Source organism: Takifugu rubripes, chromosome 2, assembly GCF_901000725.2.
Source record: "Takifugu rubripes chromosome 2, fTakRub1.2, whole genome shotgun sequence".
NCBI lineage: Eukaryota > Metazoa > Chordata > Actinopteri > Tetraodontiformes > Tetraodontidae > Takifugu > Takifugu rubripes.
Genome location: NC_042286.1, coordinates 11,355,637 through 11,383,447, shown reverse-complemented (window position 1 = coordinate 11,383,447; position 27,811 = coordinate 11,355,637). Strand labels below are relative to the sequence as shown.

Below are 27,811 nucleotides of genomic sequence, written 5' to 3'. Positions count from 1 at the left end.
TCACAAACTGAACCTGAACCTTTTGAGTCTCAGCGTGCCAACCTTCAGGTTCAGGAAGTGGGAGCCAGCAGGGGGTTCTCACCATTGTGAAGGACCCCGTTATTGTGAGTGGGTCTTTATTCCTGCTCCTTTTGGCATTTACCGGCAGGCTGAGACGTTCAATTAACCTTTAGTAGTTCCTCAGATGGTACAAGAGACTTTTAAAAATGCGGCAAAACTGTAATCAGTGCAAAGGGCCAGCACCATTTTCACTTTTATTCAACACTTTAAAATCAGATCAAGTATTTAACCTTATAGTGGTCCCAGTTCCCATTTGATTGTAACTGTTAATTGCTTTGACAAGATTTAAGCAAGTGCGAAATACAGTATGTCACTAATAAGCTCCCAGCCAGCTCCATGGCAACAATAACCTTGGTCTGAGCGGATGAGGAGCAGCTGAACAATAACGGCTTTTAAAATGGAATAGTGGACCCGCTTTGTGGCTAGTGTTTGGTTTATATTGCAGACCAGAGACCAGTTGAGTTAGTGAGTGATTCCATCACTGATGCTGCTGTTGTCGCTCTCTGTCTCTTTCTCTCACACACACACATACACACACACAAACGCGTTTATCTGTAGTGTCGATACCGTAGGTGACCGCTAGAGGTCAGTGTGGCACCGCGGCTCAGCACCTCCGCTTTCTTGGAGGATGCGACAGCTCGAAATCTGCAGTGTTTATCTCCTTTCTTACCTTCTCTGCTTAGCTCCAGCAGAAGCAAAAAAAACCCACTGAAGCCTTTTAAGACAGACAGAGGTTTGGGTAATGAAGATGAACGGCGGCGGCCTTCAACGTACCTTTGTGATGAAATCAATTCATCAAAAGTGTCCTTTTTTTTTTACCTCCTTCAGATCAATAGTGAGGAGGTGTAGTGAATGGAATGGGGTCCTTTAGGGTGGGACTTGGACAATTTCCAGAGCTCCTCTGCCACTGCATTGTTGATTCACTTATTGATTAGTCCTCCCCACACCCCCAGCTGGAAGGCAAAGCCTTGGTACCCAAAGATCGGTCCAACAATAGGGTGGGGTCCAGTCCAAATGAGGACAGACATTAAGCACAAGTGATGGAATTAAGGGCGTAAAAAGAGGCGTCTGTGTTCTGACCACATGTTTAGGCAGCAGAGGAATCCCCTGTATCAACTTGCACTTGGCCACCACCATAATTACCCTCCACTGCCGGATTTTGACTCCCCCCCCCCCCCACCCCCACCCCCCATGGCCTCCCTGTTATCAGAGCCAAACGGCTGTAAGAGACCGGAAAAAAGTTTCCTTCAGCCGCAAACTGAGACCTGTCAACAGTTCACTCCTGCTGTGGCCGACGCTGAGCTGCAAACCCGCCAGGAGAAGCTGCCAAGGTCAACCAAAGAGCCCCCCCCCCCCTTCTGAAGCACCCTCAGGGATGATTCTGGACCAGTTCCCTTGAACTTTTATGTCCATTTTGAAAAAGACTGCAGAGATCTGTGGGCCAGATCCAACCCCTGCAGACTGTGACGCACACCTAACCCTAACCCTAACCCTAACACCCCCATGAATATCCTCCCACTGAGAAACCCCCCTCACAGACGCCCCCCCCGGTCTTTAATTATCACCTACCCTTGGTCCACAACAAACGAGGTAGCCGGCTTATTTAAACCCTGGATGCTCTTTGTTTCCCTTCCTACTAAACTGGCTTCCATTATCACACACACTCATTATGACACACACTCATTATGACACACACTCATTATGACACACACTCCATTTCAGAAGTGGACTAATTGCACACACTGGTGTGCACGGCGCCGCTCCTGCGTACATAATGCATAATGTGTCTGTGTCCAGTGCTGTAGACTGGAGTCTGTGGTTGTCCCTCGTCCATCGCCGCTCTTCCTTTGTCCTGAGGGGAAGAGTGTGTGCGGTGTGTCGGCGTGTGTTATCGGCCTGCGTCGTACCTCTCGCATAGGCAGACCCGGCGGTTGTGAGCAGCACCACGACGCGGCTAATGAGCGCACTCATGGCGGCGGGGGCGGGGCGGGGGCGGAGACTGTCTGCATTCAGGAGCGATGTCTCTGACCCTGAAGATTAGCTCTCTAATGTCTCCTGTCAGAAGGCTCCTAGCAGCCACTATCTGTCCAAACATGTCTTAAAACTATAGAAATGTCACATTAGGGCAGCTCTGCCCCCCCCCCCCCATAGGGTCTCAGGAGGGTAGAAGGTCATCCCAGTTCGAAGTTGTGGGGGGTGATAGGTTGTCATGGAGATAAGGCTGGGTGTCAAAGATGCTCTTGCCTGTTATCTAGGGGAAAGGGGGGGGGTCATGAAATCTGCCAGCATGTGTGTGGCTGAGGGGGGGGGGGGGATGCTGAGCAAGCGGTGCTTTGTGTGCAGAGAGAGCTGAGACGTATCAGGAAAGACGCGTTCGTTAAAGGGGACGCGCCCGTACGCGCTCCAGAAGGGAGGGGGGTGATAATGGCATTCGCAAAGCTTTTCATACGGGACCGTTTCCATCCGCTCTGTTCTCACGCGGCCTCCATTTGCACATCTGTCAGCATCTGGCAGGAAGAGGCTCCGAGAGCTGGTTATTAAAGGCTGAGTCAGCATCTTCCTGCTGCCATGACACCTGTTCTGTCTGCCAGCACAACAGGCCTCACTTTTTCCATTAACCCCCAGCGAGTGAGCGAGGGGGAGGGTGTGTGTGTGTGCGCGCGTGTGTGTGTGTGTGTGTGTGTGTGTGTGTGTGTGTGTGTGTGTGTTCTTGTACATACTGACTCCCAAAATCTGCATTCTACCGAAAACGTGGGGACATTTTGTGGGAAGTGAGGACGTGCACGCAACTACAAAGGACTTTTGGAGGGGCAAGATGTGGTTTTAATTGGGGGGGGGGGGGGGGGGGGGGGGGGGGGGGGGGGGGGGGGGGGGGGGGGGGGGGGGGGGGGGCGTTGTGATGGTTAGGGGTGGGGGGGGCTGATTGATGCATTTTTTTTTTTACATAGGTTCTCAGAAGGATAGAAGTACAGGGGTGTGTGTGTGTGTTTGACACCCCCCCCCCCCCCCCCCTTGTTGGGCCTGTGCTTGTTTATGATGTTTAGAAGCCGGTTATCATCTAGGTGCCCCCCCCCGACCAGAGACAGAGAGCAGACAATGTCAGAGGGAATTCCTGACTCATCACAGTGGTGACGGGTGATGTGAAAGGGACAGGACAGGACAGGACAGGACATGACAGGACGGGACGGGACATGACAGGACGGGACGGGACAGGGTTCGAAATGTTTGTTTAAAAAAATGCAAATCTGTTTGTTTTTTGACTCGACCTTTTAGACCACTCGTCTCTTCCTTCTTATGGGCAGAAAAAAATTGACGTTCTGCTCGAGCAGTTCAGTCAGCTTCAGACCTGCCTCCTGTTGCTCCTGCAATCTGTCCTGTGTGTGTGTGTGTGGGTGTGTGTGTGTGTGTGTGTGTGTGTGTGAGTGAGAATATCACCCACGAGGGTTCCCTTCCACCCCACTGGTGAGGATTAAATATTCATGATTATGTTTATTAATGACCAGCAGGCATGTGGGATGTCCAGCCTGTTCAACACACACACACACACACACACACACACGGAGGTGTGTTCACATGTCAAAACAGAAAACACACACATTCGTGCTCTCTGTAACGCTCCTAGATTGCGCTCAATTACCTGACCCTGACGCAGACCCACTTTTGGGATTAAACATGGACCAGCTGTCCCGCTGAGACGGGGACTTCCTGTGTCTCCTGTGTCTCCTCTGGACCCCCACAGGGGCGGAGGGATGGACCGAGGGGCTCCCTGTGAATATCTGACAGCAGGGCCCAGCAGAGACCGCGGCGTGACAGGGCTTATCCGCTGCAGATGTCACAACAGCGTGTGTGTGTGTGTGTGTGTGTGTGTGTGTGTGTGCACGTGTGTGCGTGTGGAGGGTTCAGGAGTCCATGACCTGGGGAACAGGCTGAGAAGCGCTCGTCTTCCTTCCTTCTCTCTCCTTTATTCCAGCGGAGACGAAAGGCCTAAATAAACAGTTCAGATGGAATCTGGCGGATGAAATGATGAACGAGTGACGTGCGGAGGAGCGCTGCCGCTGCGCTCCTCCCGCCTCCTCCCCCCGCTCTCCTCGCTTGACCTCGCCTCCTCCCTGAACCCTACCGATGTCTCCCCCTCCTGGCTCTTCTGATCTCTGCTCTTCCTTCCTCCGACCGTTTGATCCACTCCTCCTCCTCCTCCTCCTCGTGTCTGTCGCTCTTCGTCCTCTCCGGGCCAAACCCTCACTCTAGAACACAAGGAACACTGAGGACGTCTCCGCGCAGCCTGTGATGGCGCAGACAGGAAGCCGCGGCGCTAGCTGTGATAATTACAGGGGACGCCGCCGCCATTAGCTCTTCCTCTCAGAGGTCCGTGTCAGGTTCCAACCTGCTTTCACAACGGCGGCTTTGTTAGATCAGTTTTCACCATCAGAAAACATCCCGTCGTGCGTGCCAGCGCGAACTGAATTGGGATTAACGAAGACGAGCCCTTTGTTTTTGCGCCCGTGGAATCCCCCGACCATGAGAGGGCGTAATGTGAAGTCGTGGTCATGTGACGCCTCGGGACCGAGCTGCGGTCTGGACACGTTTGGTCCAAGAATGGGGTCGTTTTATAAATATAAATATAAATGTGAAGGTCCGCTTGGTGCGCTGGGGACGTGCACGAGAGAGAACAAGCGTTGCCTGTGCACGGGGGTTCGGTGACGACCTCTCGGCGAATGTTGGTTCCGGTTCGGATACGTTCGGGCCGGAAACAGACGTCAACACCTTAAAAAAAAAAACAATAGCAGAACGCGTCGTCCAGACCAAAACTGACATGAACCCGGAGCAGGAGGGAGGTGCTGAGTGTGCTCCTCCACCCCCTCCCCTGTGGTGGGGGAGGGGTGGAGGTGGAGGTGGCAGGAGACCTGCGGGGGTGTGGCCAGGTTAGCGACGCTTTTATTTACAGGCGGAAACACGAGACGCGTCTAAATACAGAAGGTGGACGGACTAAACATCATCACGTCGTGATTATAAGGTCAGCTATACAGGCGGCAGTTAGCGGTGTGTGTGTGTGTGTGTGTGTGTGTGTGTGTGTGTGTGGTGTGTGTGTGTTGTGTGTGTGTGTGTGTGTGTGTGTGTGTGTGTGTGTTGGCTACAAACCAGGTCTGTGTTTTTAATGTGGATTCTATTCTGGGCCTTTGGGATCAGATGTGTTGGTACGATGAAGCCAGCTTCTATGTTGCTTCATCTTCAGCTTCTCCTCAGAGCTTTAGCACGTCGCCTCCACGTGCTTCCAATGAACATCGGCCGACCTTAATGACGTTAAACTCGTTTATTCCACCCAGAGGCTTTTCCTCCTTGAAGAACACTCCAATATCCTGCTACCCTGCGGGCGGTCGCCGCACGATGAGGCCACGAAAGCTTCTTTTGCGATGAGCATCATTGATGCTTTGGTTATTTTGTCTACAGCAAAATAAAAACACTTGTTTTGGGGACACGTGCGCGCCGCCGCAGCAGACAGGCTCGGCCGGAACGTAGAAATTCTCACATGCGTTTGTCATTAGCGGGTTCGGCCCCAGAGGTGAAAACACCAGCAGCGGAGGTTGCTTTTGATGCAGGTTAGCATTTGGTAGCTACAGTTGCGACACCTGTCGGCTTTGTGTCACCGAAGATGCAAATGACACGGACATCTCTGGCGGATTTCCCGGTCAAAATCTCTTCTTTTATATTATGTAACATGTTTGTTTAATATTTGATATGCTAAACTGACGCGTGATGAGGGTGAACCGCAGCTGCGCTAAGCTAATTTTGCGAACAAAACAAGGCTCCGTGGCTAAGTTCTTATCCCCGTGGAAGCTTCGGTGCCAGCTCACTGTGGAAGGCAGAAGACACAGAAAAGACTTTTATCTCGGCTTTAGCGGACTGCTGATCCCAGCTAGCTGCGTCGACGCTCGCTCACATTCAATTAGCGCTCACTTTAGCAGCGCACATTCTTAGGTTTTCCACACGATGACATGAAAAAAAGAGTACAGTCTTGCTTATGTCTGCCAGAATTTCTGAAAATGAACGCGTGCGGGAGAGTTGAACGCGATACTTATTCCAGTCGCTTCTTGTTTGGTGTTACCGCTAAACAAAACACCCTTTCGAAGTTTGCCGAGCGCCGCTCTGGCTCCGACCCCGAGCACATTTCTCCGACACGTGCAGGGTTTCCACAGGCTTGGAAGACCTGCCGTAAACATCTCCGAGGAGACGTTCAGGGAAAAACTCCTCACGAGCCCAAAATTAGCCAGCACGTACACTAATCTACTGTTACTACGAGTACCTCCAGGGGCCCGCAAACACACCGGTCCAGACGGTTCTGAAGGCGGAATATCCGCTTTTATTAACATCTCCAGGTTGTTCCTTTCCTACTGCTTTTATAACCAGACGGCCGCCTCGCCCTAGGTTTGGCGCTGGTGCTGCGTTGCCGTGGTTTTCTGGGAAAGACCAGTGCGGCTGTTAGCAATTAAGGAACGTAAAAAGGGGCCGATTTTAGCAGCTGCAGCCTGTTCGCACTGGTGTGAAAGTGTTTCTCTGCAGGAGGGGCCGAGGAGATAATGTGGGAACGGTTGGTGGAGGGACCGTCGCAGCCCTAACGGGGCCCATTTGTCGCTAACGCCGCGTATACTTCGCCGTGTAGCTTCTGTACGTCAGACGACGGCGTGACCGAATTTAAAAGGTACAATTAACACGTTTGTTGTTGGCTGCCAACCTGGCGGCCGCCGGCTCGCTTTGCTCCTCCGCTCTTATTGAGTTAGAACCCAGGACGGTGCAAAATCACGCGACACCTCATTGGAATCAGGCTTTGCCAGTTTTGAAGCTAAATGGAGCCGTTTGTGGAATCCTGGCTGGGTCTTCACCTTCGCCTGCCTCTAACTCAATCGAGTGCGGCCGTGTTTGCGGTGGATTCCCCTCCAAGGGCCTCCTGGCTGTTATCCGCCGGTTTGTCATTTTGACCCGGCGTAGAGAGATTTGAAGCAGCTTAAATTGTCACTCCGGCTCAGAGCGGCACACTGCCTCCTTATTCTCTCCCTGGGAGTTTGTAGAAGAGGCTTGTCCACTGTTCCATCCCATGCCGCCCTCAGTCAGTCACCAATATCCACTCCGCTCTCATCCAGGATGAATTTGGCTTCTTCTCGCTGTGTCAAATCGAGCCTAAATTCACTCAGAAGGTGGAAAAATATGGCGTTGAGCTGTGGGCCGCACAGATCTGACCCCTCCCCGCCCTCTTTTTTTAAAAAGCGATTTTCTTCTTACGTTAAATTCGCGGCTAACGGAGAGTAAATCCAGACGGCCGAGCTAACGTAGGTGGCCAACGTTGCCTGAGAGGAACTCGTAAAAGCTTGAAACTTCATGCTGATAAAACAGCGGAGCTTAAAGGGATGAAGGACAGACCGGAGTTCATCGGGTTTGCGCTGCAGCCGGGAGGGATCTAAAGGCTGATTCCATCCCCGAAAATCTGGAAAAAGAGGAAAATTGAGCTGCAAAAAACAGAAATAGAAGAAAAAGCTGAATTATTAGGTTTCAGAGAGAGAACAGGGGAATCGGAGGAGAGCTCACACAAGATATTTACACCACAAATGTGCTAAAAATTGAGCTATTAAGGGATGAAGATGGAGAATCTGAATCAAACATAAACCACACCAAAGTGAGACAACAGCTAAATTCTTACGACATGAATAAATGTTAGTGTAAACGTCAAATTCAAGTTAGAAAGGCAGCTGACAGAAAATCTGGTGGGACCCTGGTGACCGAATCTGACCCCTGCCGATGGAGAAACAAGCATCATTTCTTCCGGAGCTGAGCACAGGCGTTAGCACCTGTGGCCTCTTCACACCTCTATCATTGGTTTACAGTCCCAAACCTCGTATCCATCCGCCGAGTCGTCCTCCGTCTCGTCTTTCACACAGGCAGCGAGACAAAACAGTGATTCAGCTCCTCGCGCTCTCACGCCCCTGTGATAGTTTTCTCACTTGCAGCTCAAGTAACATCTCACACGCGCGCACGTACGCGGCCTCTGCTGCCTCGATCGTGGATCTATCTTCTACATCGTCTCTTTTTTTTTCTTTTTTTTGGTCGACGAGTAATTCGGTTCGAGAAATTTATTCGTGTAGCTCTTCTTTTACTGGAGGTGGACTAATGAAATCACATGTAGAGGGAGGTAAATCAGGGCCTTTAAGTGCTCCAGCTGTCCTCCAAAGACCTCCCTGAACCCGGCCTGAGAGCCGTGCCGTCGCTCAGCTATCGTCATTATCGATTCCTCATTAGCTAGGCCCTCAGGAATCCGCAACCTATCACCTGGATCAGATCCGTCCTCTTCGATTACACCCCTCCTCCCCCCAGTGGCCCAGCCTTTTCAGCCTTTTCACACCTCCAGAGCCCAATGATTGCCTTTGTCCCCAGCGTGGCCAGTGGCCTCGCTGCAATCTTTGCTTTAATGTCACGTGATGGCGATTGAAGCCGGTTTCTTTGGGTTAAACCCGACAGCAGATCTCCTTCCACAACAGCCCATCAGCTCCAAACCGCAGCAGGCTTTTAAAGACTAGGTGACAAATGAGGTTGGTAATGGCGTGTGGATTCTGCCCCCGCGGGCGCTGGCAATAACAAGAGAGGAGGGAGAAACTCGCTCGACTTACGCCGATGACCCTCTTGTCTTGTTTCGTCCATCCAATAGGAGACTCATCCTGTACAGAAGTCATGGCTGATTGTTCCTTTTGATGCTTGTCTGGCTGTTTTTAAGCATTAGAACTGTGCTGAAAAGGAGGGGAAAGTTATTTAAAGGTTACCTTGGATTTAGAAAATGATGGAGCCAGAGGTTGGACGGAGCCTTTGACTCCAATTACAGGAGGCTGCTGGATCTGTGGATCTGTGAGTGGAGGATGAAAGCAGGGTGGGAGGAGAGCAGGACGCCATGAGGACGCCGTTATGCAGATGATTCTGGTGACACACCTGACTGAAGGCTGCATTGTGATGTCTCAGCTGTGTTATCAGGGCGGGGAGGTGTTTGCACGCCACGAGACAATAGAGCGAGGGACGGATACCTAAAATTCAGGGCCACGAATTACAAAGAGCGTCATTGGTTCATTGTCAGAGGACGGCAAACCTGTTTGCTAATCGTCTCATTCTCTCGTGGCAGATTCTGCTGGTGATATTCTGTTTGTGATTTGTCTGCGTCGAGGCTTAAAGGCGCCTTTTAGGACAAAGGTCATTTGGGCAATCCACGCTCCAAACACACCTGTCTGAATTTATCCAAAGTTCAAACTCAGGTCATTAAACCATGAGAAAGAAGGAATCCCAGCTAGCTAAATGGCTTTTTTAATTATATGCTTAACTTGGAAATCCTCCAGCTTCTGTCATTAAAGCTTACAAAAATGTGAAATCTCACAGGAAGTAATGTAAAGACCCTGGAGGATGTTTGGGAGCTCCTGTTTATGGTGACGTGCAGATTAATCTCCATGTATTACCCACGGTAAAAAAAAAAAAAAAAAAAGGAAAAAGAGAGAGCAGGGCCACCCCCGCCTCTGTGTCCGTGGGAAGGAGGAGTTTAACCCCGCACTGTCTGGGAGGAGCCCGCAGTCTCCCGGCGCTCTGTCCCCGCAACGTTTGCTCCGGACGCGGAGGGAACCGTGAAGCGCTCTCCGAGAAAGCGAGGAAAAAACCCCCGTTTTTAACGGGTCTGTAAACGCACCACCGTCGCGTGCGGCAGCCGCGCGGACCGGAAACACGCGAGGGGCATGTTTACGTCATCCGGTAAGTTGCAGGCGAACTTCTCCTGGACAGTTGCGACCGCGCGTGTGCGCGCTTTGTCTCAACGCACCTCTCGTCCGGCGCGTTTGGGTGCGTTAAAGTTCTCGGGTTTTAAAGTTTTTCCACCGACGCCGTCGGTGGCTGCAGGAATCCGGACGGTGCAGAGATTCTCCCGCAGACGTGCAGCTGTTCTCGGGGAGAAGTTCCCCGCAGCTGGGGGAGGTTTATTTAGACCGATTAGTCACCTCAGCGAGGTTGACTCCTTTCTAAATAATCACATTAGTTAATCGGTTACAGGGAACCACGTCACCCCTTAAAAGCCCCTGAAATCGTTTTTTGTTTTTTTTTAAACAGTGTTGTCATGAAAAGTTATTTTGGTTTGAATCCATCATGGAGCCACGTCACTACTGATTTATGGACTGAGACTGGGGGCCCATTCTGCTAAACGGTTCTGTATATGCTGTCCTTGTGTTTTATTGGGTGTGATTAAGAATCAGCTTGTATTGTGTGGACCCTGTGCTGGGGTGGAAGGGCTCTCTGACCACTTTACAGAGGCAACAAAAGGGCCCCGGGACCCCCTGGAGTGAAGTTGCAAACATAATTAAGGAAGCAGGCATGCCTTTGGCACCTTTACCATGGAAACTGACATGTAAAGATGTCAATACAACTGTCTTGCTACCGCTCAGGAGGGTGGGGGGACGGACGACCCGGGCTAATGTTTGACGAGAACGGGCTGGCCGCGCCGCTCATCCATCAGTCTGAGGACGCCAAGCGTCCAGCATTCTTCCAGGGTTTGGGTTGAGCCTTCAGCGCTCATGGTTGTTGCCCCGTGTTTACATACGGAACCAGAAGGCTTCTTCTGCTCGCGCGGTTCACATTTTTGTGGCAAAGCAGCGCTCGACCACGAGGAACGTTACCCCCTTTACCGTTGTGTTTTCCTCCCGGCCGGGCCTGGTGTGACGCTGATTGCATGTGACTTGCAGTTTCCTTTTTTTTTGGGTGTGTGTGTGTGTGGGGGGGGGTTGATGGGTTTGCTCGTTCGGCGTTTGACCGCCTGACACGGGTTGGGAGTTACTGTATGTCTTTGGGCTGTCAGATGTCAGAGCGGTGCATTGGTGGTGAAAGGGAAGGGCAGCGTCCCACCTCCTCTTCTGGGAGGCTTGGGGATGATTGCACAGCCCGTCTTGTCTCGTTTAAGTCCAACAACTCGGCGGTTGCATGCGAAAAGGACGGTGACGTCGCCCGCCGCAGAGACTCTGTGGTTCGCCTTTCAGAAAGGGAACGATTTGAGGGTTATGGAAAATGTTTCTTTGTGCCGCTTTGATTTGGAAAGTTGAGCTTGTCTCTCGGCGTAACTTTGGGATGGAGGTTCGGGGTCCTAGCACGCTGGCCGAGGAACGCCAGTGTTTGATGTCTTCGCCTCTTGTCCATTTTTCACCATATAAGGGACTGTGTGTGTGTGTGTGTGTGTGTGAGCGAGAGAGAGAATGATCAGGCAGGGTAACATCTGTGCTTATTGTCACAGGATGAGGGTCTTTTGCTCTCTTAGGTAGAGACACTGTGGGGGGAGACCACAGGGGCTCCATATTACTGGTCACCCTTTAAACAATAGGATTTAAAATAGACCCACCTCTCTTTTTGTCCCCTTTTCTGCACGCTCCCTTCCTCCCTCCCTCAGGCGGACGAGCATCCCGCGTGCACCCATTTCTTTACTCGCACGGTCGAGATTATATTTGGCTTTTCCAAGTGTCCGCTGCTGCGTCTGGAGCAGTTTCTGTAAAAAGCAGGTGAATTTAAGGCTGCCGCTGACAGCAGCTTGGCCCGGGCCTCTCGTGCTCGCCAAGACGCCGTCCAAAAGACACGTGGCCGGTTCTGACTCCTCCCGGGTGCACACAACTTACTAAGCCAACACCAGACAAAACAGAGACCTTACGCATCCCGGTCTTTAGTCACAGCAGAACCAAAAATATCAGCCAGTGAAAGGAGTCATGTTGTCTCCGTGTGTGTTGCGTAATTCAGTCAGTCTGAATTAACTCGATTTTCGGTGGCTCTTGAACGACAGCCCCGCACCCTTTGGGTGGATTTGTTCAGCGTGCGTGCGCTCCAACACAAGATTTCCCCCGCACTGCTGCACAAACAGGAGCCCTCCTGTCCTGCTCAGCGGAGCGGCCCGTTCTCCTCCAGCTGGACCAGCGTTCCCATTCACCAGCAGATTAACGCATCCGTCTGAGCTGAAGCGCGACCGGCCGGGTCAGCTGCTGAAGAATGGCCTCTCCAAGGTTCGGCTTTAAGGGAGATTAAACGTTTGGCGTTAGCAATGTAGCAAGCAAGGTAACCGATTAAGCGCTAGCACGCGGACCTGTGTGCGATCGGGGCTTTCATTAACCCTAAAGATGTGACCGTCAGACATGGGTTTACGTTCTGTTATTGATGGTTCTATAAATCACCAGTAAAAGGTGCACATGAGGTAAAAAGCCCCCCTGGCAGCACTTGGGTAACAGTGCATGTAATTCCCCATAGCTCACCACATGACACGCAGCCTTCCAGTCAGAAAGAACCTCCGCCTCAGCATTTACAACATGGTAGTTTTGATTCGAAAAATACGTGAAGCGGGCAACGGTCGCTCGCGTGATATCCGGCGTTCCGAGCTATTCCCTCCACGTTACCCTTTAACATACATCTGAACTCCGACGCCCTCGCTGGAGTCATGTCGCGTCATGTCTGCGAAGCCTGGGTGGGTCTTTTAAAGACCACAGCCGTCGGCGCCTTCCTCAGACTGACGCCGGGCCTTTTTTCTGGGGAAACGCACGGCCGCCCTCCCACCTCTCTTTGCCTCCAAGCTGTTTGCCGATCAATCCTCATAACAATACAAATTGTGATTGATCTGCCCTCGCCGGGCCCAGTAGCCACAAGGTCTCACTTTGCCACCCTTGCCCCTATTGAAACGGCAAACACAGCTGGTCCTGCTGGGGCTAAGTGCTCGGCTCTTGGAGGGTTCTGGAGGACACGTGTCACGTACAGCCTCCATGATGGATGGATAAATCCGGGGTGCACGTTTATTGCAACATGTCGCACCTGCTCGTCGGGAGGTGGAGGCCGACTGTCTCATTGTCCCCGATGAATGCTCCGCTCCTCTGATGTATTTTGCATGGCCCCCTCGAGCGATCCTGATTATACAGTCGGAATCGGAACGTCTCTTTGAGCCGGTGTGGCATTGTGGCAGATCTTAGATTTTCATTACCGTTTATTTGGATTGCAAATTTTTTTGTTTTTTACATAACCACAGCCTGGCGAGCGCTGCGTCCTGTCGTCCTTCAACTGAAAGATGAGACGCGATAGACGGCTGCGGCAACAGGAAAAGGAAAATAACGCGTAGAACCGTCTCGTCAAAGCATAAAGTTGCCTTGGCAACTGCGGTATTCATGTCAGGCGAAGGCTCATTAGCACCCCCCCCCAATGTCCAGCCCCACTGAAGTCATCCACGGTTCCACTTCCTCCCAAGATGAGCTCTTTTGCTCGCGTCTCGGCCTCCGAGTCTCCGTGCTGGTTCGGTTATTTGGCGTGCGACCAGTGTAAACAGAGACGGGGCGCTGATTGCTCCGGGTCAACGGCGGTCCTGGCATCTACTCGCTGTGCACGCTCAATTAAAACTCTCTTCAAAACTCCCTTTGATTCAAAGAGGTAAATGCGCCCAGGATAAACGCTTCCCGGGGCAGCATGTTGGCTAACAGCCCTCAGCTGCCAGGAGGAAAAGGATATGTGAGCGATGAAAGTGGCTCTGATGCATGTCCAGATAAGAGCCAGTAAATAGCCGTCGCAGGGATATTTCACCAGCGTCATCATTTATTCCTCTTGTATTTATCGTGCAGTCTATCCGTCTGGGAAATGCCAAGAAAAGAGGCCGTAGAAGAGTCTGTGTGTGGGCTTGCTTATTTTACAGCCCCTTAAATACCCAAAGATTGACTTGCATATTTCTTTCCGTGGTCGTCTTGCGCTTCTTTGATGCTGTTTGCGTTTCTTCGCTGCCTCAGCTCTGATTGGCTGTTACATAAGTGTTTACCTCAGCGTTCCGTGCCGCCATGTGGTGTTCATGGCTCGGGCGAAGAGCACATTTCCAGGTTCCAGATTTCCAGTTTTTCCAAACGACCTTTCCAGCGCAGGATTCCACTCCTGGCAGGTGGAGATGGGGGGGCCTGTAAACCTGCATCTGCAGAGCCAGGAGGTCCCCGTTTTGGCGCCCACGGGCTCCTCCGCAGGTTCACGTTCAGTCAGGCAGCGCTAACGCTCGGCACGTTGCAACCTGAGGAGAGTCCTGCAATATTAACACAGCTTCCCTCCACGGATGGTGCCGCAGCAGGCAGACGTTGGACGTTTCGCTCCTGACCCGATCCTGCGTCTTTTACCGTAGCTCTCTTGATGCTAAGCTAAGTTAGCAGCTCCAGCTCAATATTCAGTGTACAAATATATCAATACAGGCCTCAAAACACGTTCAAGTCAATTTCAGGTAATATTTTCCCTAAAAATCAGCACTTCCTTAAACAAATTAGTGGAATTATGCTAATTGATGAGCGGCAAGGATGCGCAAAAGCCTGTTTTTTGCTGCGGCACACGTGTTGAACATCAGTTCTGGCGTTCTCTGGAGCTGAATAATAAGAACCCCGTGTTCGCCTTCATCCCTACGCCGCAGCAGTAGCTGCGCGAGAACAGATTTCCAGACATGAATCCCAGCGCAAATCAAAGAAGGGGGTGGGGGGGCGCGCTGATGTTACATAGTTAACTGCCTCAGCACTCGTTGGTATTCACCTGCCGTCATGCGGCGAGACCCGGTGCAAACGCAGAGCGCTGAGTGGCAAAGTTATTCAGGATAAATCATTTCCCCTTTGGAAGGGTGAGATCATTCATCGGGTCCCCCGAGGCGGCTGATCCAAGGAGCACGCCCTGACGGGTGAGTAACGTGTTGCGTTGCTCATCCCGCTAACATGGATTCACTTTGGGGTCTTTCTTCTGATGCTACGCTGGAGAGGAACGCCGCGTTTTTAGCGCGAGGCGTCTGAGATGGTATCAAAGGGCCGTTTTCTTCATTTCTGCCCCTTCAAACCCTCCAAAACTGACTTCGTTTAAAGAAACGCCTCCCATCTGTCTCCTCAGTTGTTTGTTTGGCTCGTTCTTTCAGAGTGAGACCTTGTGGCTGCTGGGCCCAGCGAGTGGCTCCGGTCCGCTCACATGGAGAAATCAGCCTCACTGGAAACTTCTGGTTGGCTGTGACAATATTATACGAGGCATCATTTCATAGCGCCGCGGCCCAGCTGAGCTAATAATAGCAGGGCTGTCAGGAACAGGGGTTTCCTGACAGTTTGGATGGTTCCTGCAGTTCGGGGAGCCAAATAAAAGCTGCACTTATGCGGTCGTGTTTTATTCGTAATCGTCTGTATCGCTCCTCCGTTGTCCGGAGGAGAGCAGAGCTTTTTAAAGAGCTCATGTGTGTTATATTAGGCCCATGTTTGCTCCCAGACATGCCTGCTGGTGTTGTTATTTTATGAATCATGCTGTCATCCGTTGCCACTGGCTCCTTTCTTCGCTCCTTCTTTTCCAGCTGTTCTGTAAGCCCAACATGAATTTGTTTCGTTTGAAAAAGCTGTAAAGTGCCCCCACTGCCTACATTTCTGTTGTATTTCGGGCAAAACGCCGTTTGAAGAGTTAATTTAGTCCGCCGAAGCTGCTCTCTGCCTCTGTGGCCATTACGGCTGTTTAAAGTCAGGCGGCGGTGGATGAGCTCTGGCAGTGGGGAGGATCATTATGGCCTGTTCATCCAGACTGGATGGCAGCACGTTCTCCCCATCAGACGAGTCTGCCGTAATCGGCCACAATTTTGTTCTTGCGGGGACTTTCTCTCCACCTTCGGAGTATTTCCGAGCCTTCCTGTATAGGAACAGTGCACGGTCTGTAGTTAAACCTCTGCTTCGAAGGGTTAAGTAGCCTCCTCCATTCCCTCCTTAGCCCAGCCCATCTCAGGAGGAGAGGGCTGTGAATAAATACCACCCTTGTCCTCTCATAATGGAAAAGCTTGACCCCTCTGACCTCTGCCGGTCGGAGCATCTGCCCGTCGATTCTACCAGCTCCTCCCTTGGGACCAGGCCCAGCCGTCACATCTGCCTGTTAGCCCTAATTCGATTGGCCGTGGAAATTTATTTAACGGCGTAAAAATGAATAGCGGCCTTTTTAATTTTTATTTTCTGCAAGAAGCCCGTCAGCTGGAATAAGCTGCTCTGATTTACACTTTTGTAATCTGTGTGAAAGTGTTTGTTTTACTCTTGGCACCGCACCCGCGGCTCATTGGCATTCTGGAGGCTCCCTATATGGATGGGAGCACAACCAGGTTGTCCGGAGCCTTCGTTTAGTCGGTAAAAACCGTGCACACGTAGCACAGCTGCTAGCGCTTAGCCTAGCGCTGCGATTCCCTTCAGCGGCTTCTCTCTTCTTCAAAAATCACATTCCTGCCTGAAAAGGCTCCGCGGAGCTGCACAAATAAGTTTGTTTTGCAAAGACTTGCGTCTCAGCTGCTCCACGTGACCGCCTGAACTGGTTTAGCCGTGCCCCCCCCCCCCCCCCCCCCCCCCCCTCCCCGCAGCCAACACACATTAATCTTTGTTGTTTTGTTTACCGAGCTCACCGAGCTGGATAAAGGCCCGATAATCGCTCCCAGCTAATTTCCCCTAATAATTGAGTTAATTCTGCTCTCACCTTTGGATCCAGTCAGAACAAGATTTATGGAATTCCCTTGAGGAGCCTCAAGAGTCCAAATCTGTTCCAGCAGAAGCTGAAAATGACTTTTGGGGTAGAAAAGTTCACACAGCAGGTTTCGGGCATGTTTATATCCTCAAACACAGGTGATTCACACGCAAACCTGTTAAAACTGGGTCACGAGTCGCACCGCTGCGGCGCGTGGCCCCGTTTCCCACAGCTTCAAGAGTGAATAACCTGCATTCCCGCGCAGAGCGCGTACGCTAGCTTGAAGTGCACAATTCAAACACCCGTGCACACGTTTTGATCCGGCTTTTGCTTTCGTCGTGCTACGCTCGCTGCTATTCCGCCTCATTCCCGTCTACGCCCGCCCTCCCCGGCAGCTGTCCCGGCCATCATCGGCGCTCTCGGGATGCTGAACAGCTCAGGTTTCGCTCCCCCGTGTGTGTGTGTGTGTGTGTGTGTGTGTGTGTGTCCAAACCTGTTTGTTGCTCTGGCAATTTTCCTTGATGAATTCTGGAGAATTCCATCCCCTCTCTGCTCTTTTCCTGCGTTTTGCGGGAGCTTTCCGTGCACGTGGGAGCTTTCCCCGTACAGGGCCTCTCATGTAGGTCTCCCGACGGCCCCCCCGCGGTTCTTATCCTGCCATCTACAGCCGCCCGCCCGGCCTCGGGCCGCCAGCAGGTTGCGATGCGTGCGGCGTGATGGGAATACAACCGCTACTCTGGTGACGCGTCATATTTAGTTTTGCGTTAAGGAGACTAATTGTTATCTTGTCCTGGTGAACGCAGCCACTTTCCTGCTCAGGTCCTTCAGAGCAGCCAACTGGTCCTGAGCTTCTCTTTTAATGAGTTAATTTTCGGTTCTGCGGGAGAGTTTCAGACGTGTTACAGAGCTATGTGCTGCTGCCTGCTACGCTGTTTTTTGGGGGAATTTGTCTCAAGTGTCACCGTGTAAAATCCATCCCGAGCACTTAATGGCCGTATTTTTTATTTATTTTTAGAACTGCCAATGAGGCGAAAGAAAGGCTTTAATCCAGCCTGTAATTGCTTCTGGTAATGGCCCCTAATGGCTGGTAGAGCTGCGGCTCCTTTTGTTACCATTCCTGACCTTGACCATGATTAAGGGCCCGTCCCAGACAGGCCCAGACTGGTTCAGACTCATACTGACTTGAGGTGTGTTGCTGCCCTTCACCTGTCAGTTGGTCATAGTTTACGGCCCCGCCAGACAGCCCCGCGATCTGGTGAGGAAAGTGCTGAGACGGCAACAGCACGGATGCCTCACATGGCCATATTTTAGCTCCCTCCCGCCTGTCGGTTTAATTGGTCGAATTGATTGTCGCCGCTCATCTGTACGCCGAGTGATTCAGGTTCCGCTCTGCTTTAATGCAATCAGGGCTTGGACCTCTAAGGGGCCATAAAAGCAGAGACTTTTTTCATTGGAACCAACCCCGAGGATCACCAACATCGGCCTGACCTGGTCCGACAGGGTTTGGTGGGATGTTTGATTCCTACAGTGAGCAGAAGCAGCCTCAGAATGTGGGAGTGGGTGCTTTCAGGATGGGGGGGGGGGCACGGGGGTGACCTCCTGGTGGCGTCAGAGCCCCACAAGAATGCATGGAGGGATTAAAGCCTGTCTGTGGCACTGATGGATGAGCCCCGGAGTCACAATCGCCAGCATTTCCCTATAGCGCATCTGGGTGCGGACCGCCCGGCCCCACCCTGCAGTGCTACGTGCTGGCTTAGCAGGTGTGCACGTGATGTGTCTTTGGAGGGACAAAGCCAGACTAGCTTGTCCGTCCTACCACCCCTGCTAGAGCCGTATGCACAACCAAAACTCTGCTAACAGTCAGCCTCTCCTCCTTCCACGCATTAGGACCCCCCCCCCCCTCCTGACCAGGGCTGGGCGAGTGCTTGTTTTCTCCCATGGGCCTCGAGGTGTCTCATCTGACCCCGTTGCAACACATCACACTTTCCCTGCGCAGCTTTATAGCCCAAAGACGGCAGCTGTAGCAGCGCGCTCCGCTTCGCTGGGATGTTCTGCTGCAGCGCCGTTTGTGGGTCACATGACAAACCATCATGACTGCACCAGAGAATCAGCTAAGCTAAACTGTGGGAATTTCTCAGCTGGGTTCGCACACATGTGCACGTTTTAACCCTCAAAATTACCTTGTTCAGTCGCTTAAGCTGCTTAATTAGCAGCGAAAGCTAACCTGCATAGTTAATCTGGCCGTTTGTTGGAGCACACGCACGCTTGTGTGTGCTCCCCTCCTTCCAGTCAAAGCACCTGAGAGCGTACATGGGTTCCTGGGCGCTGTCGGCCAGTCGACAGGATCTGACACCCCCTGGCGTCTGTTGGGAGAGGACGAGAGAAGAAGTCAAGGGGTTTGAGTAACGAAGAGGTGGACGAGTGAGGTTGGGGCGACTGACCTTTGGATGATGGTCATGCAAATTTTAGTTTTAATTTCTATATATTTAGAGGAAATTCTTTTGAAAAACGAGCTGATTAAATGTAAATCCAGGTTTGAAAAATATTTGGATTCCTTCGCGAGACAAACCCCCCCCCCCCACTTGGACCGTGAGCAGCTTTTTGGGTGGAACCCATCCTCCCAACAAGAGTTGACCTCTCACCCCTTCCTAAAGCGCCCCAGCTTAAGCGAATTCCATCAGTCTAAATCTAAGCAGCACAGTTATAGTTTCTAATTTAGCCGCTTTAGATTTAAATCTGTGTTTCTATGTGGGGCGCTGTGCTAATCTCTGGTAAAATGAGGAATTAAAATGAGGGAAAGACAAATTCGTGCCCTCCCAGCAGACTTTGTTTGCCAACTGCTGCAGATTGCAGTCCCTGGTGAACGGCATAATCAATGGCTTCAAACCATAAATGGCCTCCGGCTATGAGAGTGGCTCCATCACGCTGTTGAGGAGGGAGCTGAAAATGATTAACACATCGAGCGAGCGCTCATATTTCTTCCTCTGGCTGTCCTGCGTTTGTCAGCCCAGTCCCGTGGGCATCGTCGGATCATCAGTCTGACTTTTAATCAGACTGTGAATAGTGCGTGTGATCTGTCTGAGGAAACAGCTTGTAATTTAAGTACTTTGCATAATAATTATCTCCCAGGAAAAGTGGGATTTTTAGCTCATAAATATGAGGCATCATGAGTTCTACAATAAAATAAAAGGTTTCTCGTCCAGGTGAGGATTTTTCACCACCATCGGTTGATTTTTATAGGTTCAGTATATAAATGGTTCCATATTTATAGAAAGATATTAACCGAGCTAACAGCCTTGCACTCAGATAACAGTGCTAACATGCTAATGCTAGGAAAGTTGGAACCCTCGAACACAAGCGTTGGACAAAGCTTTAGGCATGGTGCTATAAAAGTAATGTTACACGTGTTTTGTATGCTTGCATTGTCATTTGGATCTGGAGAAGTTGGCGCCTTAATTGATCTTAATTAGCCATTAGACCATTTGGAGTCAGAGGCAGCACCTGCTCTGCATGAATATGCATCTCCTTTCTGAGGGCCTGAGGCTTTTCAGCGGGATGTTGACCCACCTTTGAGCAGCCTCCCTCTATACTGGGACAAAGGGCTTTCAGAGGAGCTCAGTCTAGACCACGACAACTATTGTGTCGCCAACAATGTTGCGTCGGCCTCCTGCACGCTGCTAATATTGTGATGGGAGCTGACGTCTGTGCGTCAAGCAGCCGGCTGATGGTCCATTCAACAGCTGCTCATTTGGAGCGGCACGGCCGTGACTTTGAAAAGCTATTCAGGCGGATTTGTAGAGACGAAGCCGATGAAGCGTTCAGGGAATAAAGTCCGCGTGTTCCACATTCAGGAGAAGTGTGATACCGCCTGGAACATCAATAATTTTCACTTAATTCCTCTCATTTAGCAGTTGAAAGGTCGGACACGCTGGGTCCGTAGAGGTATTCATGAAATATTCCATAAATGATACCCTTTTTTTGTTACCTTGCTAAAGAGAATCACTTGCACATTTGGCCTGGAGCCACTTTCGGCTGCAGCATTTAGCTCCGATCCCTGTTTCCTTCTGTGGTCCTGCTCTTTTTCACACCCACCTTCTGGATTTTCTCTTATTTAGCTTACATTCTCCTCCCGCACACACACTTCTTCTGTTTCCCCAGTGGTTAACTTCTTCCAAGGGGGTCGTTGCGGTATTTTGGGTCAGACAAGAGCCCCAGTCATTGCGCCCTCCCGGGTGTGTCCCAGTCAGGGCAGCGGCGAGCCTCTCTGACCCGCGCTGCTCGCTGGTTTTCCAGCCGGTGGCTCACTCTCTCCTGGCTTTGCTCTGTTACCCGGGGTTACCTCAGGAGGATTGTGATTCGCTGCTGCTTCCAGGCAGGGGGGCGGGTGGGGGGGGGGTTTCCATGTGTCCTCCAGCGTGTCTGGGTGTGCGAGTCAGAGCTCGAGTGTGCGCTGCTTTAGGACCCCTCGTAGGAAGCCTCTACTGAGAGGAGAGCTCGCCGGGTAGATTTCTTGTTGGGAGGCATTTCAAAGAGCTCTTAGATTAACGGCTGGGACACTCAGGTAAGACGTTGCTCTTTTATCTGCTTTCTTTGAGGGTTAGAGGGACTGTCTTCACCCTCTCCACGTCCAGATCCACAGGTGTCGGTTGTGTTTGTGTCTGGATCTGTTTGATAGACAGGGACCGTGTTTCACGTCTGGCCTTGGAATAGCCGATACAACAATACAAAGCTCCGAGCCGTTATCACCTCCACAGCTGTCTGCTCGGGCCCGGCCAAAGAGTGTTCACACACGTCTCGCGTTCGCCTCATAAAGGGAGAGAGGAGCAAACTTTGGGTCAGAAGGAGCCGTTTTTGAGAGGCTTTTACCCCGTCAGAACTCCTGAACGTGTAATGAGAAAGTCCTGCTCAAACAAGCAGCGTGATGAATGTTTGCTGGCTTCGGCCACATCCATCTCGGAGTAATATGGGCTTTCAGCGGATGATTCATGCACAGACTTTCCCGGTCACGAGCAAACAACCGCAGGATGCTTTAAACCCGTTTCAGATGTCAAACATAAATGGCGGGCCCTTTAGCTACGGCCACTTTCTTTGCTTCCCGTCACTGCCGTCCGGAAAGAACTCAAAAGTTTTGTGCAAGTGTGAATCGGGGCCTGTTCCAGCGAAGCGCGCGGCCTCTTTAAGAGCGCCGTCGTGCCAGCGCCAGGGGAAAGTGATAAGAAACAACTCCCATGGGCCTTGATTTGACACGAGGAAGCCGACGTGATTGTGTTAGCGGCCAGTACCAATAACAAATGAGCTCAGCCTTCCTAACTAATGTGATAACAGAAATGTGCTAAAGCATTGAATCTTTTGGATACACTTATTTTAAGGTGTGAGTAACACCAAACTAAGCCTTTGGCCGCATGGCCATGAGGCAAGGTTATCTTATTTTTGTCCCAAGTTTAAAGTCAAACAGGGAGGCCAGAGTCGATCGTATCGACCCAGGGCAGCGTTACAGTCCCACGGTAGTCTCCTCGTGTTGTTCAACTCCAGCAATCACGCACCTACAGTGTTTATACCCTGCCGGGGTGTGGCTCCGTTCCTCGCCAAGACGCAAGCGGTGCCAGACTAAACATGGAGTGGAGGTGGGAGTCACCCAGGGGCAGGGAGAAGAATGCCAGGTCACAGGGGTGCGCTGAGGAGCACTGGGGTGGCGGTGGTCCATAGGCCCCCGAGCAGATGGCCTGCAGGAAGCCTATTGAATAAGAACAGAGGAGCGACAAGGAAGCGGGTGGGCGTGGCCTGACTGGGAGCAGTGGCTTCACGGCTAAAAGGAAGACTTGTCTTGTCGTTTTCCCGAAAGAACAATCGCACAATACCCCAGTTCGAGTTCCAACAGACGGCAAACGTGTGTGACTTAAAGGTTTGTGTGAGGGTCTGTGAGGGTTTCAAGCCCACAGACCTGCTTTTTGTAAATAAAGTGCGAGACAAGCCCAGCGGCGGTGTTCTGAAAAGGCGGCCTCGGCGACGAGGTCGACGAGCTAGCTTTGCTGGGACTCCTCGTGCTGTCGGCAGCTGCTCTCTTGGCCTTTACTCCTCACAGCTTTTTGTTCAGCTATTCTTCATTCATAGAGTGACTGAAAAGCCTCTTTTAGTCCAGAAAGCTCCTTACACATGTGTTTCTGGAGATGCTGGGAGATGGGGAACGGCCATAAGAACTATCGACAAAGGACGCGTTGCAGCTCAATAAGATAACGTGACTGTTTTGCTGCAAAGTTAATGAAGTCATTGCAGTTGCAATAATTAAAAAAACAATCCTGATAGACTCAGAGCGATGGATCCTGTTTACTATTTTAGTTTAACTTTTTCCATTCCCATGTGCTCAGTCGCCACTGTTTAATGTTACTTCACTGTCAGGGTGCATCGAGGCGAGCAGCTAATGTCCTAATGCTGCCGATCACCTAATCCTGAAGGTTAGGACTTCTGGCAGAGGCTATTAGCTCTCTAACCTTATAAAAGCTGTCCAGGTACCACGAGGCTTAGTGACGCCAGCTCTGCTGCCGTTGTGCACGCTGCATACATGTAAGTGGGTTATATTACACGATACCGTCACGCCGTTTCTCAGAAGCCGCCTGGCGGGTGCCACCGCAGAGCGCCCTCCTCTCCTCATTCGTCTCTGTTTCAAGATCGCGTCTCCGGACAAATTTGGCGGCGACTGGCCAAACGAAAAAAAAAGAAAGAAAAAGGAGCGGGCTTGGATTCCAGCGTTTAAAAATAAACAGGGGTGTACTGTAACCGGCTTTCAGACAAACTTTCCCAACCCCCGTTGAAAGGCGACGTCATTCACTAGCGGGGAGGTGGAAAAATGCTACTAAGGTTTGGTTTGGATGACGGATGGAGGAGACTTGGACTCATGGGGTGGAGAGATTCTTTTCTGTTAGTCACACTGCAGCGCCAGGGTGGCACCGCAACACTTCACTGCCTCTCTTCTTCTCCGATCCTTCTGCAAAGCACTTCATTGGAGGGGGGAAAGGATCTCCTGGATGTTGGCTCAGTCACTTTTGCACACCTGCCAGCAAGTCTGTCAGTTTTAGTCCTGGACTGTTTAGCCGCGTAATGAGCGAGCGGCGCTGCCTCCACCTGGGGATTAGATCCGTTAAACCGGCACACGGCAGTTATAAAACACGGAGCCGGTTGCACGTCTGATAAATTGCAGTCAGACCCTCGTCGCATTATTAAGCCAGGTTCTGTGTGTGTGTGTTTCAGATATGCCCCACTGCCAAGAAAACAGTTCATTTTAGGAAATGAGGTGGGCGGAGCCTCGCGCATAGAAGCTCCAATCTGAGAAGACGCTTTCAGGCAGGTGAGTTTGCTCATGTATTTATATTTACATGTGTTACTTTGGATGTAACGACCTTAACTAATCAGTCTGGGTGTTGTATTGTTATATCCTGATAAATAGGTTTGGTCGTCTTTGACTCTAAGTTGTGAAAGCTATTTAACTTCACCTCTTATGTAAGGTGGTATTTGTATCCTCATGTCTGTTGTCGTGCCACCAAGTCTTACATGTACAGTGAGCGTGTACCAAGATGTCCCTCTGGTCACGGCTCTCGGTTACTAATGCAAGAATGTTTTGAACAGTCTGGAAGTTCTTTTTTTTCGCGTCTCCGTCACGCATAACATCCGTGACTTTCAGTTTTCTGGAAAGAGGATGAAAGAAGGCTGTGAAAGGGGTTAACCCATGCAGGTTAACGTCTGACGGCAACTCTTTTAACTTTAAAGCATGAGGGAAGTATTAGACCACCCGATGTGAGGCTTTGTCTACTGTTCATCACCCATGTTTGTCTGCATCCTCTAATGCCTTATATCTGTTTTGTGGCTTTTTTTCGGCAGCTATGGGAAATTCAGAGAGCCAGTATAGTATCCAGGGCCCCAAAGGCACCAGCTTCGTATTCTCTGGGAAACCAAAGCCATGCTCACAGAAGCTCCATTCAGCTAAAGACACTGTGTCTCCACATACGTGGTGGAAAACAGCCCCGATAGGCTCGGGGTACAAGGCCCGGTGCGTCGGCCGCGGCTGCCTCTCACCCCCTAAAAGCCGGCAGCCTTACTCTCCTCGCCACTATGACTACGTCTCTAAGGGAGGGAGGGGCGGCGACCATCGCTGGCCCCGACCGGCTGGATGTGGTGCGAGGAAGCGACATGTGTCGGATGAATATGATGAAAATCCGTATGGTTCCGAACGCAGTGGGCACACGCTGAACGGACAAGTGGACGGGCAGGAGTCTTTACAGGAACAAAGCAGCCCGCGGGTGGTGATCAAAAAGGACGGCAGTCTCAGGGTGGAGTTCACCAACACCTCAGGTAACCCCCTCCTCTTGGATGAGGCTTCTGGCCCAGTGCAACTCCTCAAATTCTCTCCCAACTTAGAGCCTGCCTCCACTTCCAGTCCGTCTGGTTCCAGTGGGAGCAGGCAGGACGTCCACCGCGGCGCTCCACCTCCGGCCTCTACCTCATCCACAGCCAGAACGAGCAAAGGCAGCTCCCTGAGCTCCGATGGCTCGTGGTACGACTCCCCCTGGGGTCCCAACGCCGAGATTTGTGAGCAGGACCCACCCAGTTCAACCGGCATGACTGTCCAACAACTGGACTCCTACCCCAAGCAGTCCCCGCCGGTTTCCATCACAGACTTGTATAAAGATTCCACAATGGCTGCTACCTTCCCCACAACCAGTGCGCTGTCCTTCCAAATCCAAGCAGCTCTTCCTGACCAGAGGCAGCACAGAGGGTCATTCGCTTCTGTCATGGACGTCCCGTTGGAGGAGTGCGCCGAGGTCCGCCAGTACTCGTCCTACACCCTGCCTTGTCGCAGGCCTAAAGCCCACACCATGAGCGAAGAGCTCGTCCAATATGGCGACCGGGACCACACCAGAGAGCAGGTCGGAGCAGAGTTCATCTTCCAGAAGAAAGATTCCATCAAAAACCGAATCCGGCGCCTCAGTGACTGGACGGGCAGCCTCAGCCGCAAGAAGCGGAAATGTCAGGTGAGATCGATCTGACTGCTTTTAGTCCTCCTTGGATATGGGCGACAGCGGCGCTGGAAAGCAGCGGCCGGTAGTCACGTCCCTCAGAGCTATTGCTAAGTAGACGGCGTCGGTAACGACCGTGCAGTTTCCCGTCTGGCACGATTGGTGTGATTATGGAACTCGATGGTGGTCCTGGCACGGCCGACCTCCGTCCTCCGGCCTTTGGCAGCACAACACTGGCTGTCTGTGGTGAAAGGCACAGTGGGGCAGCACGAAATGAAGTCTTGTTGTTTATGTGAGGACGGAGGAAAGCACGAGGGACGCGGTGGAGGCGAGTTTGTGACTCTGCCTCACCACCTCCATGTTCATTGTTGCTCCTGTTCAGCACTTTTTGGAGTAGGATTGCTTTGATGTGGTGATTTCCAAGCAGAGCAGACGGGAGACATTTTCATGCTAGTGAAACGGGTCAAAGGGCGGATCGGAAATAACCGCAGCTTGGCTGCACGTTGCCAGCACAGGGCGAGCTCATCCTGCGAGCGCTCCGTTCTTATTAGCTTTAGTTCGACGAAAATAACGAACGGAGCCTGAGCGCATGTCCCTCTCTATTAGACTTGAAAGCAATTGTTTCTGCATTAATTCATTCAGCTTTTGCCTTGTAAAACACTCAAAGAACACTGTTTGGACTCTGCCAGGAGAATAGCTCTAAGCCTTCACGAGGCTCTGTTAGAGTGAAACTAAATCCTCGCTGAAGACTCAACCCGCCCCTCGTCTAATGCTAATGAATGACTTCTTCTGGCTGCTGCATGGTTTGGATTTTCTGGGCTCCCCTCGTGATCTTCAGGGAGTAAATCTGCTAATAGGGATCGCTGTTGAGTCAGCAGGCTCTAGCGATCAACCAAAGGCCCGAACAGAAGTGTCATTGTACATTCGGTGCTGATTGAAATATAAGAGATGCAGAACAAGGACGCTGTCTGTCCATCATGTCTGGAGAAAATATGGGGAACAAAATGCTAATGCAGCTTTTATTTTGCAGCCTGCAGTTCACGGTAATCATCCATCATCCGCCATTTGGAGTTGCAGCATCCACAAATGTGGTTCTGTCTCTGTCTTCTGAAGAGAAACGAAGGAGGAATGCATTTCCACTTGTCAAACTAAGTCAAATAATGGAGTCAAATCGGTGTGCTTCATGGACACACAGTGCTCTCCTTTGTAACCCTAAACACCCTCTTCAGATTTACGTCACAACCTTTTTTTGGGCTATCGTTGGTGGTTTAGGTGGCGCACCGACCCTCTAACACCCCTCCGGTTGATGAAATCGGCTAATTCCGGGTTCAAAACAACACTCTTGCGCCTCCAGCCTCGTTTTGCCTCCACCTGAACTCTGGGGGTTTAAAGGTCACACCCCAACCCCCAAAGTCACAGGTCAAAAACCTGCACATAATAAGAAGCAGCTGAAAGATAACCTGCAGAGAAGGTGCACACATTCCAGCTGCACCACCATAATAGACCAGCCCTCCACCTTTTCTGAGAGGTTCTCACTGAAAAACTGACCTCAATAACCCATCTTTGTTTTCCCTTAACAAGTGAACGTAATCACTGATGGACACAAAAACCCCACAGGCCAGTAAAAGCCACCGATCATCAAAGAAAATCACGTACTTTTTATGTCGTGCAGCCTTTCAGTGACCTCACATTACGTGCGATAATATACCAGTGTCCAGTTTGATCGGGTTCATCGCTGCGTCTCGTTGGAATGCGAGCTTTTATCTGTTTGGTTACAGGATTAGAAATAATCCTCATCAGGCTTCAGTGAGGGAGCATCGGTTTATTTGCACAGAACAAGCCATTTCTGTTTGCTTCGGGGAAAAGTTTGATTGTTTCTTGATATTGACAGTGGCGAGTGAATGAACGGTGATTGAGAGGTCGGGGGGGGGGGCTCTCTGTTGCTCTGTCGTGACGGTGCATAACGTGTGTCTGCATGTTGAGAGCACTCCACTCTGTTGCCAGGGTCAAAATCAATGCCGCAATCTTGTCAAGTGTACGTATACCTCCATTAGGCTTAAAAGAGTGCAATTCCATCAAGTGTTCATTTGGGGAATAGAGGAGCCGCAGCGCAGCTCGGATGATGTGAAATTGCCTGAGCCTGGGGGGGTTCCGACCTCCCAGGTGCCATCATGGGAAATTTGTCCCACTTTCGTGAGTCTGGCAAAAGATTTAGAGCCGGTAATGGAAACTTTGAAGCAGGTTTGGGA

General features: G+C 51.3%; 1 protein-coding gene across 7 annotated transcripts in view; it reads left to right on the top strand.

Annotated features, from left to right (window-relative positions):
- tiam2a (TIAM Rac1 associated GEF 2a) overlaps positions 1-27,811 on the top strand; it is a 57,184-nt gene that overhangs the window by 2,090 nt on the left and 27,283 nt on the right. For 3 of the 7 annotated variants that reach the window (XM_029832854.1, XM_029832855.1, XM_029832848.1), the window contains exons 2-3: positions 23,800-23,896; positions 24,427-25,577. In XM_029832854.1, coding sequence (XP_029688714.1) covers positions 24,429-25,577 — 1,149 coding nt within the window. In that variant the 5' untranslated portion in view covers positions 23,800-23,896; positions 24,427-24,428. Of the gene's footprint in view, positions 1-9,151; positions 9,829-20,981; positions 21,116-23,799; positions 23,897-24,426; positions 25,578-27,811 lie in introns of those variants that run through there. The other 4 variants (XM_029832853.1, XM_029832849.1, XM_029832850.1 and 1 more) reach the window with 4 other exon arrangements.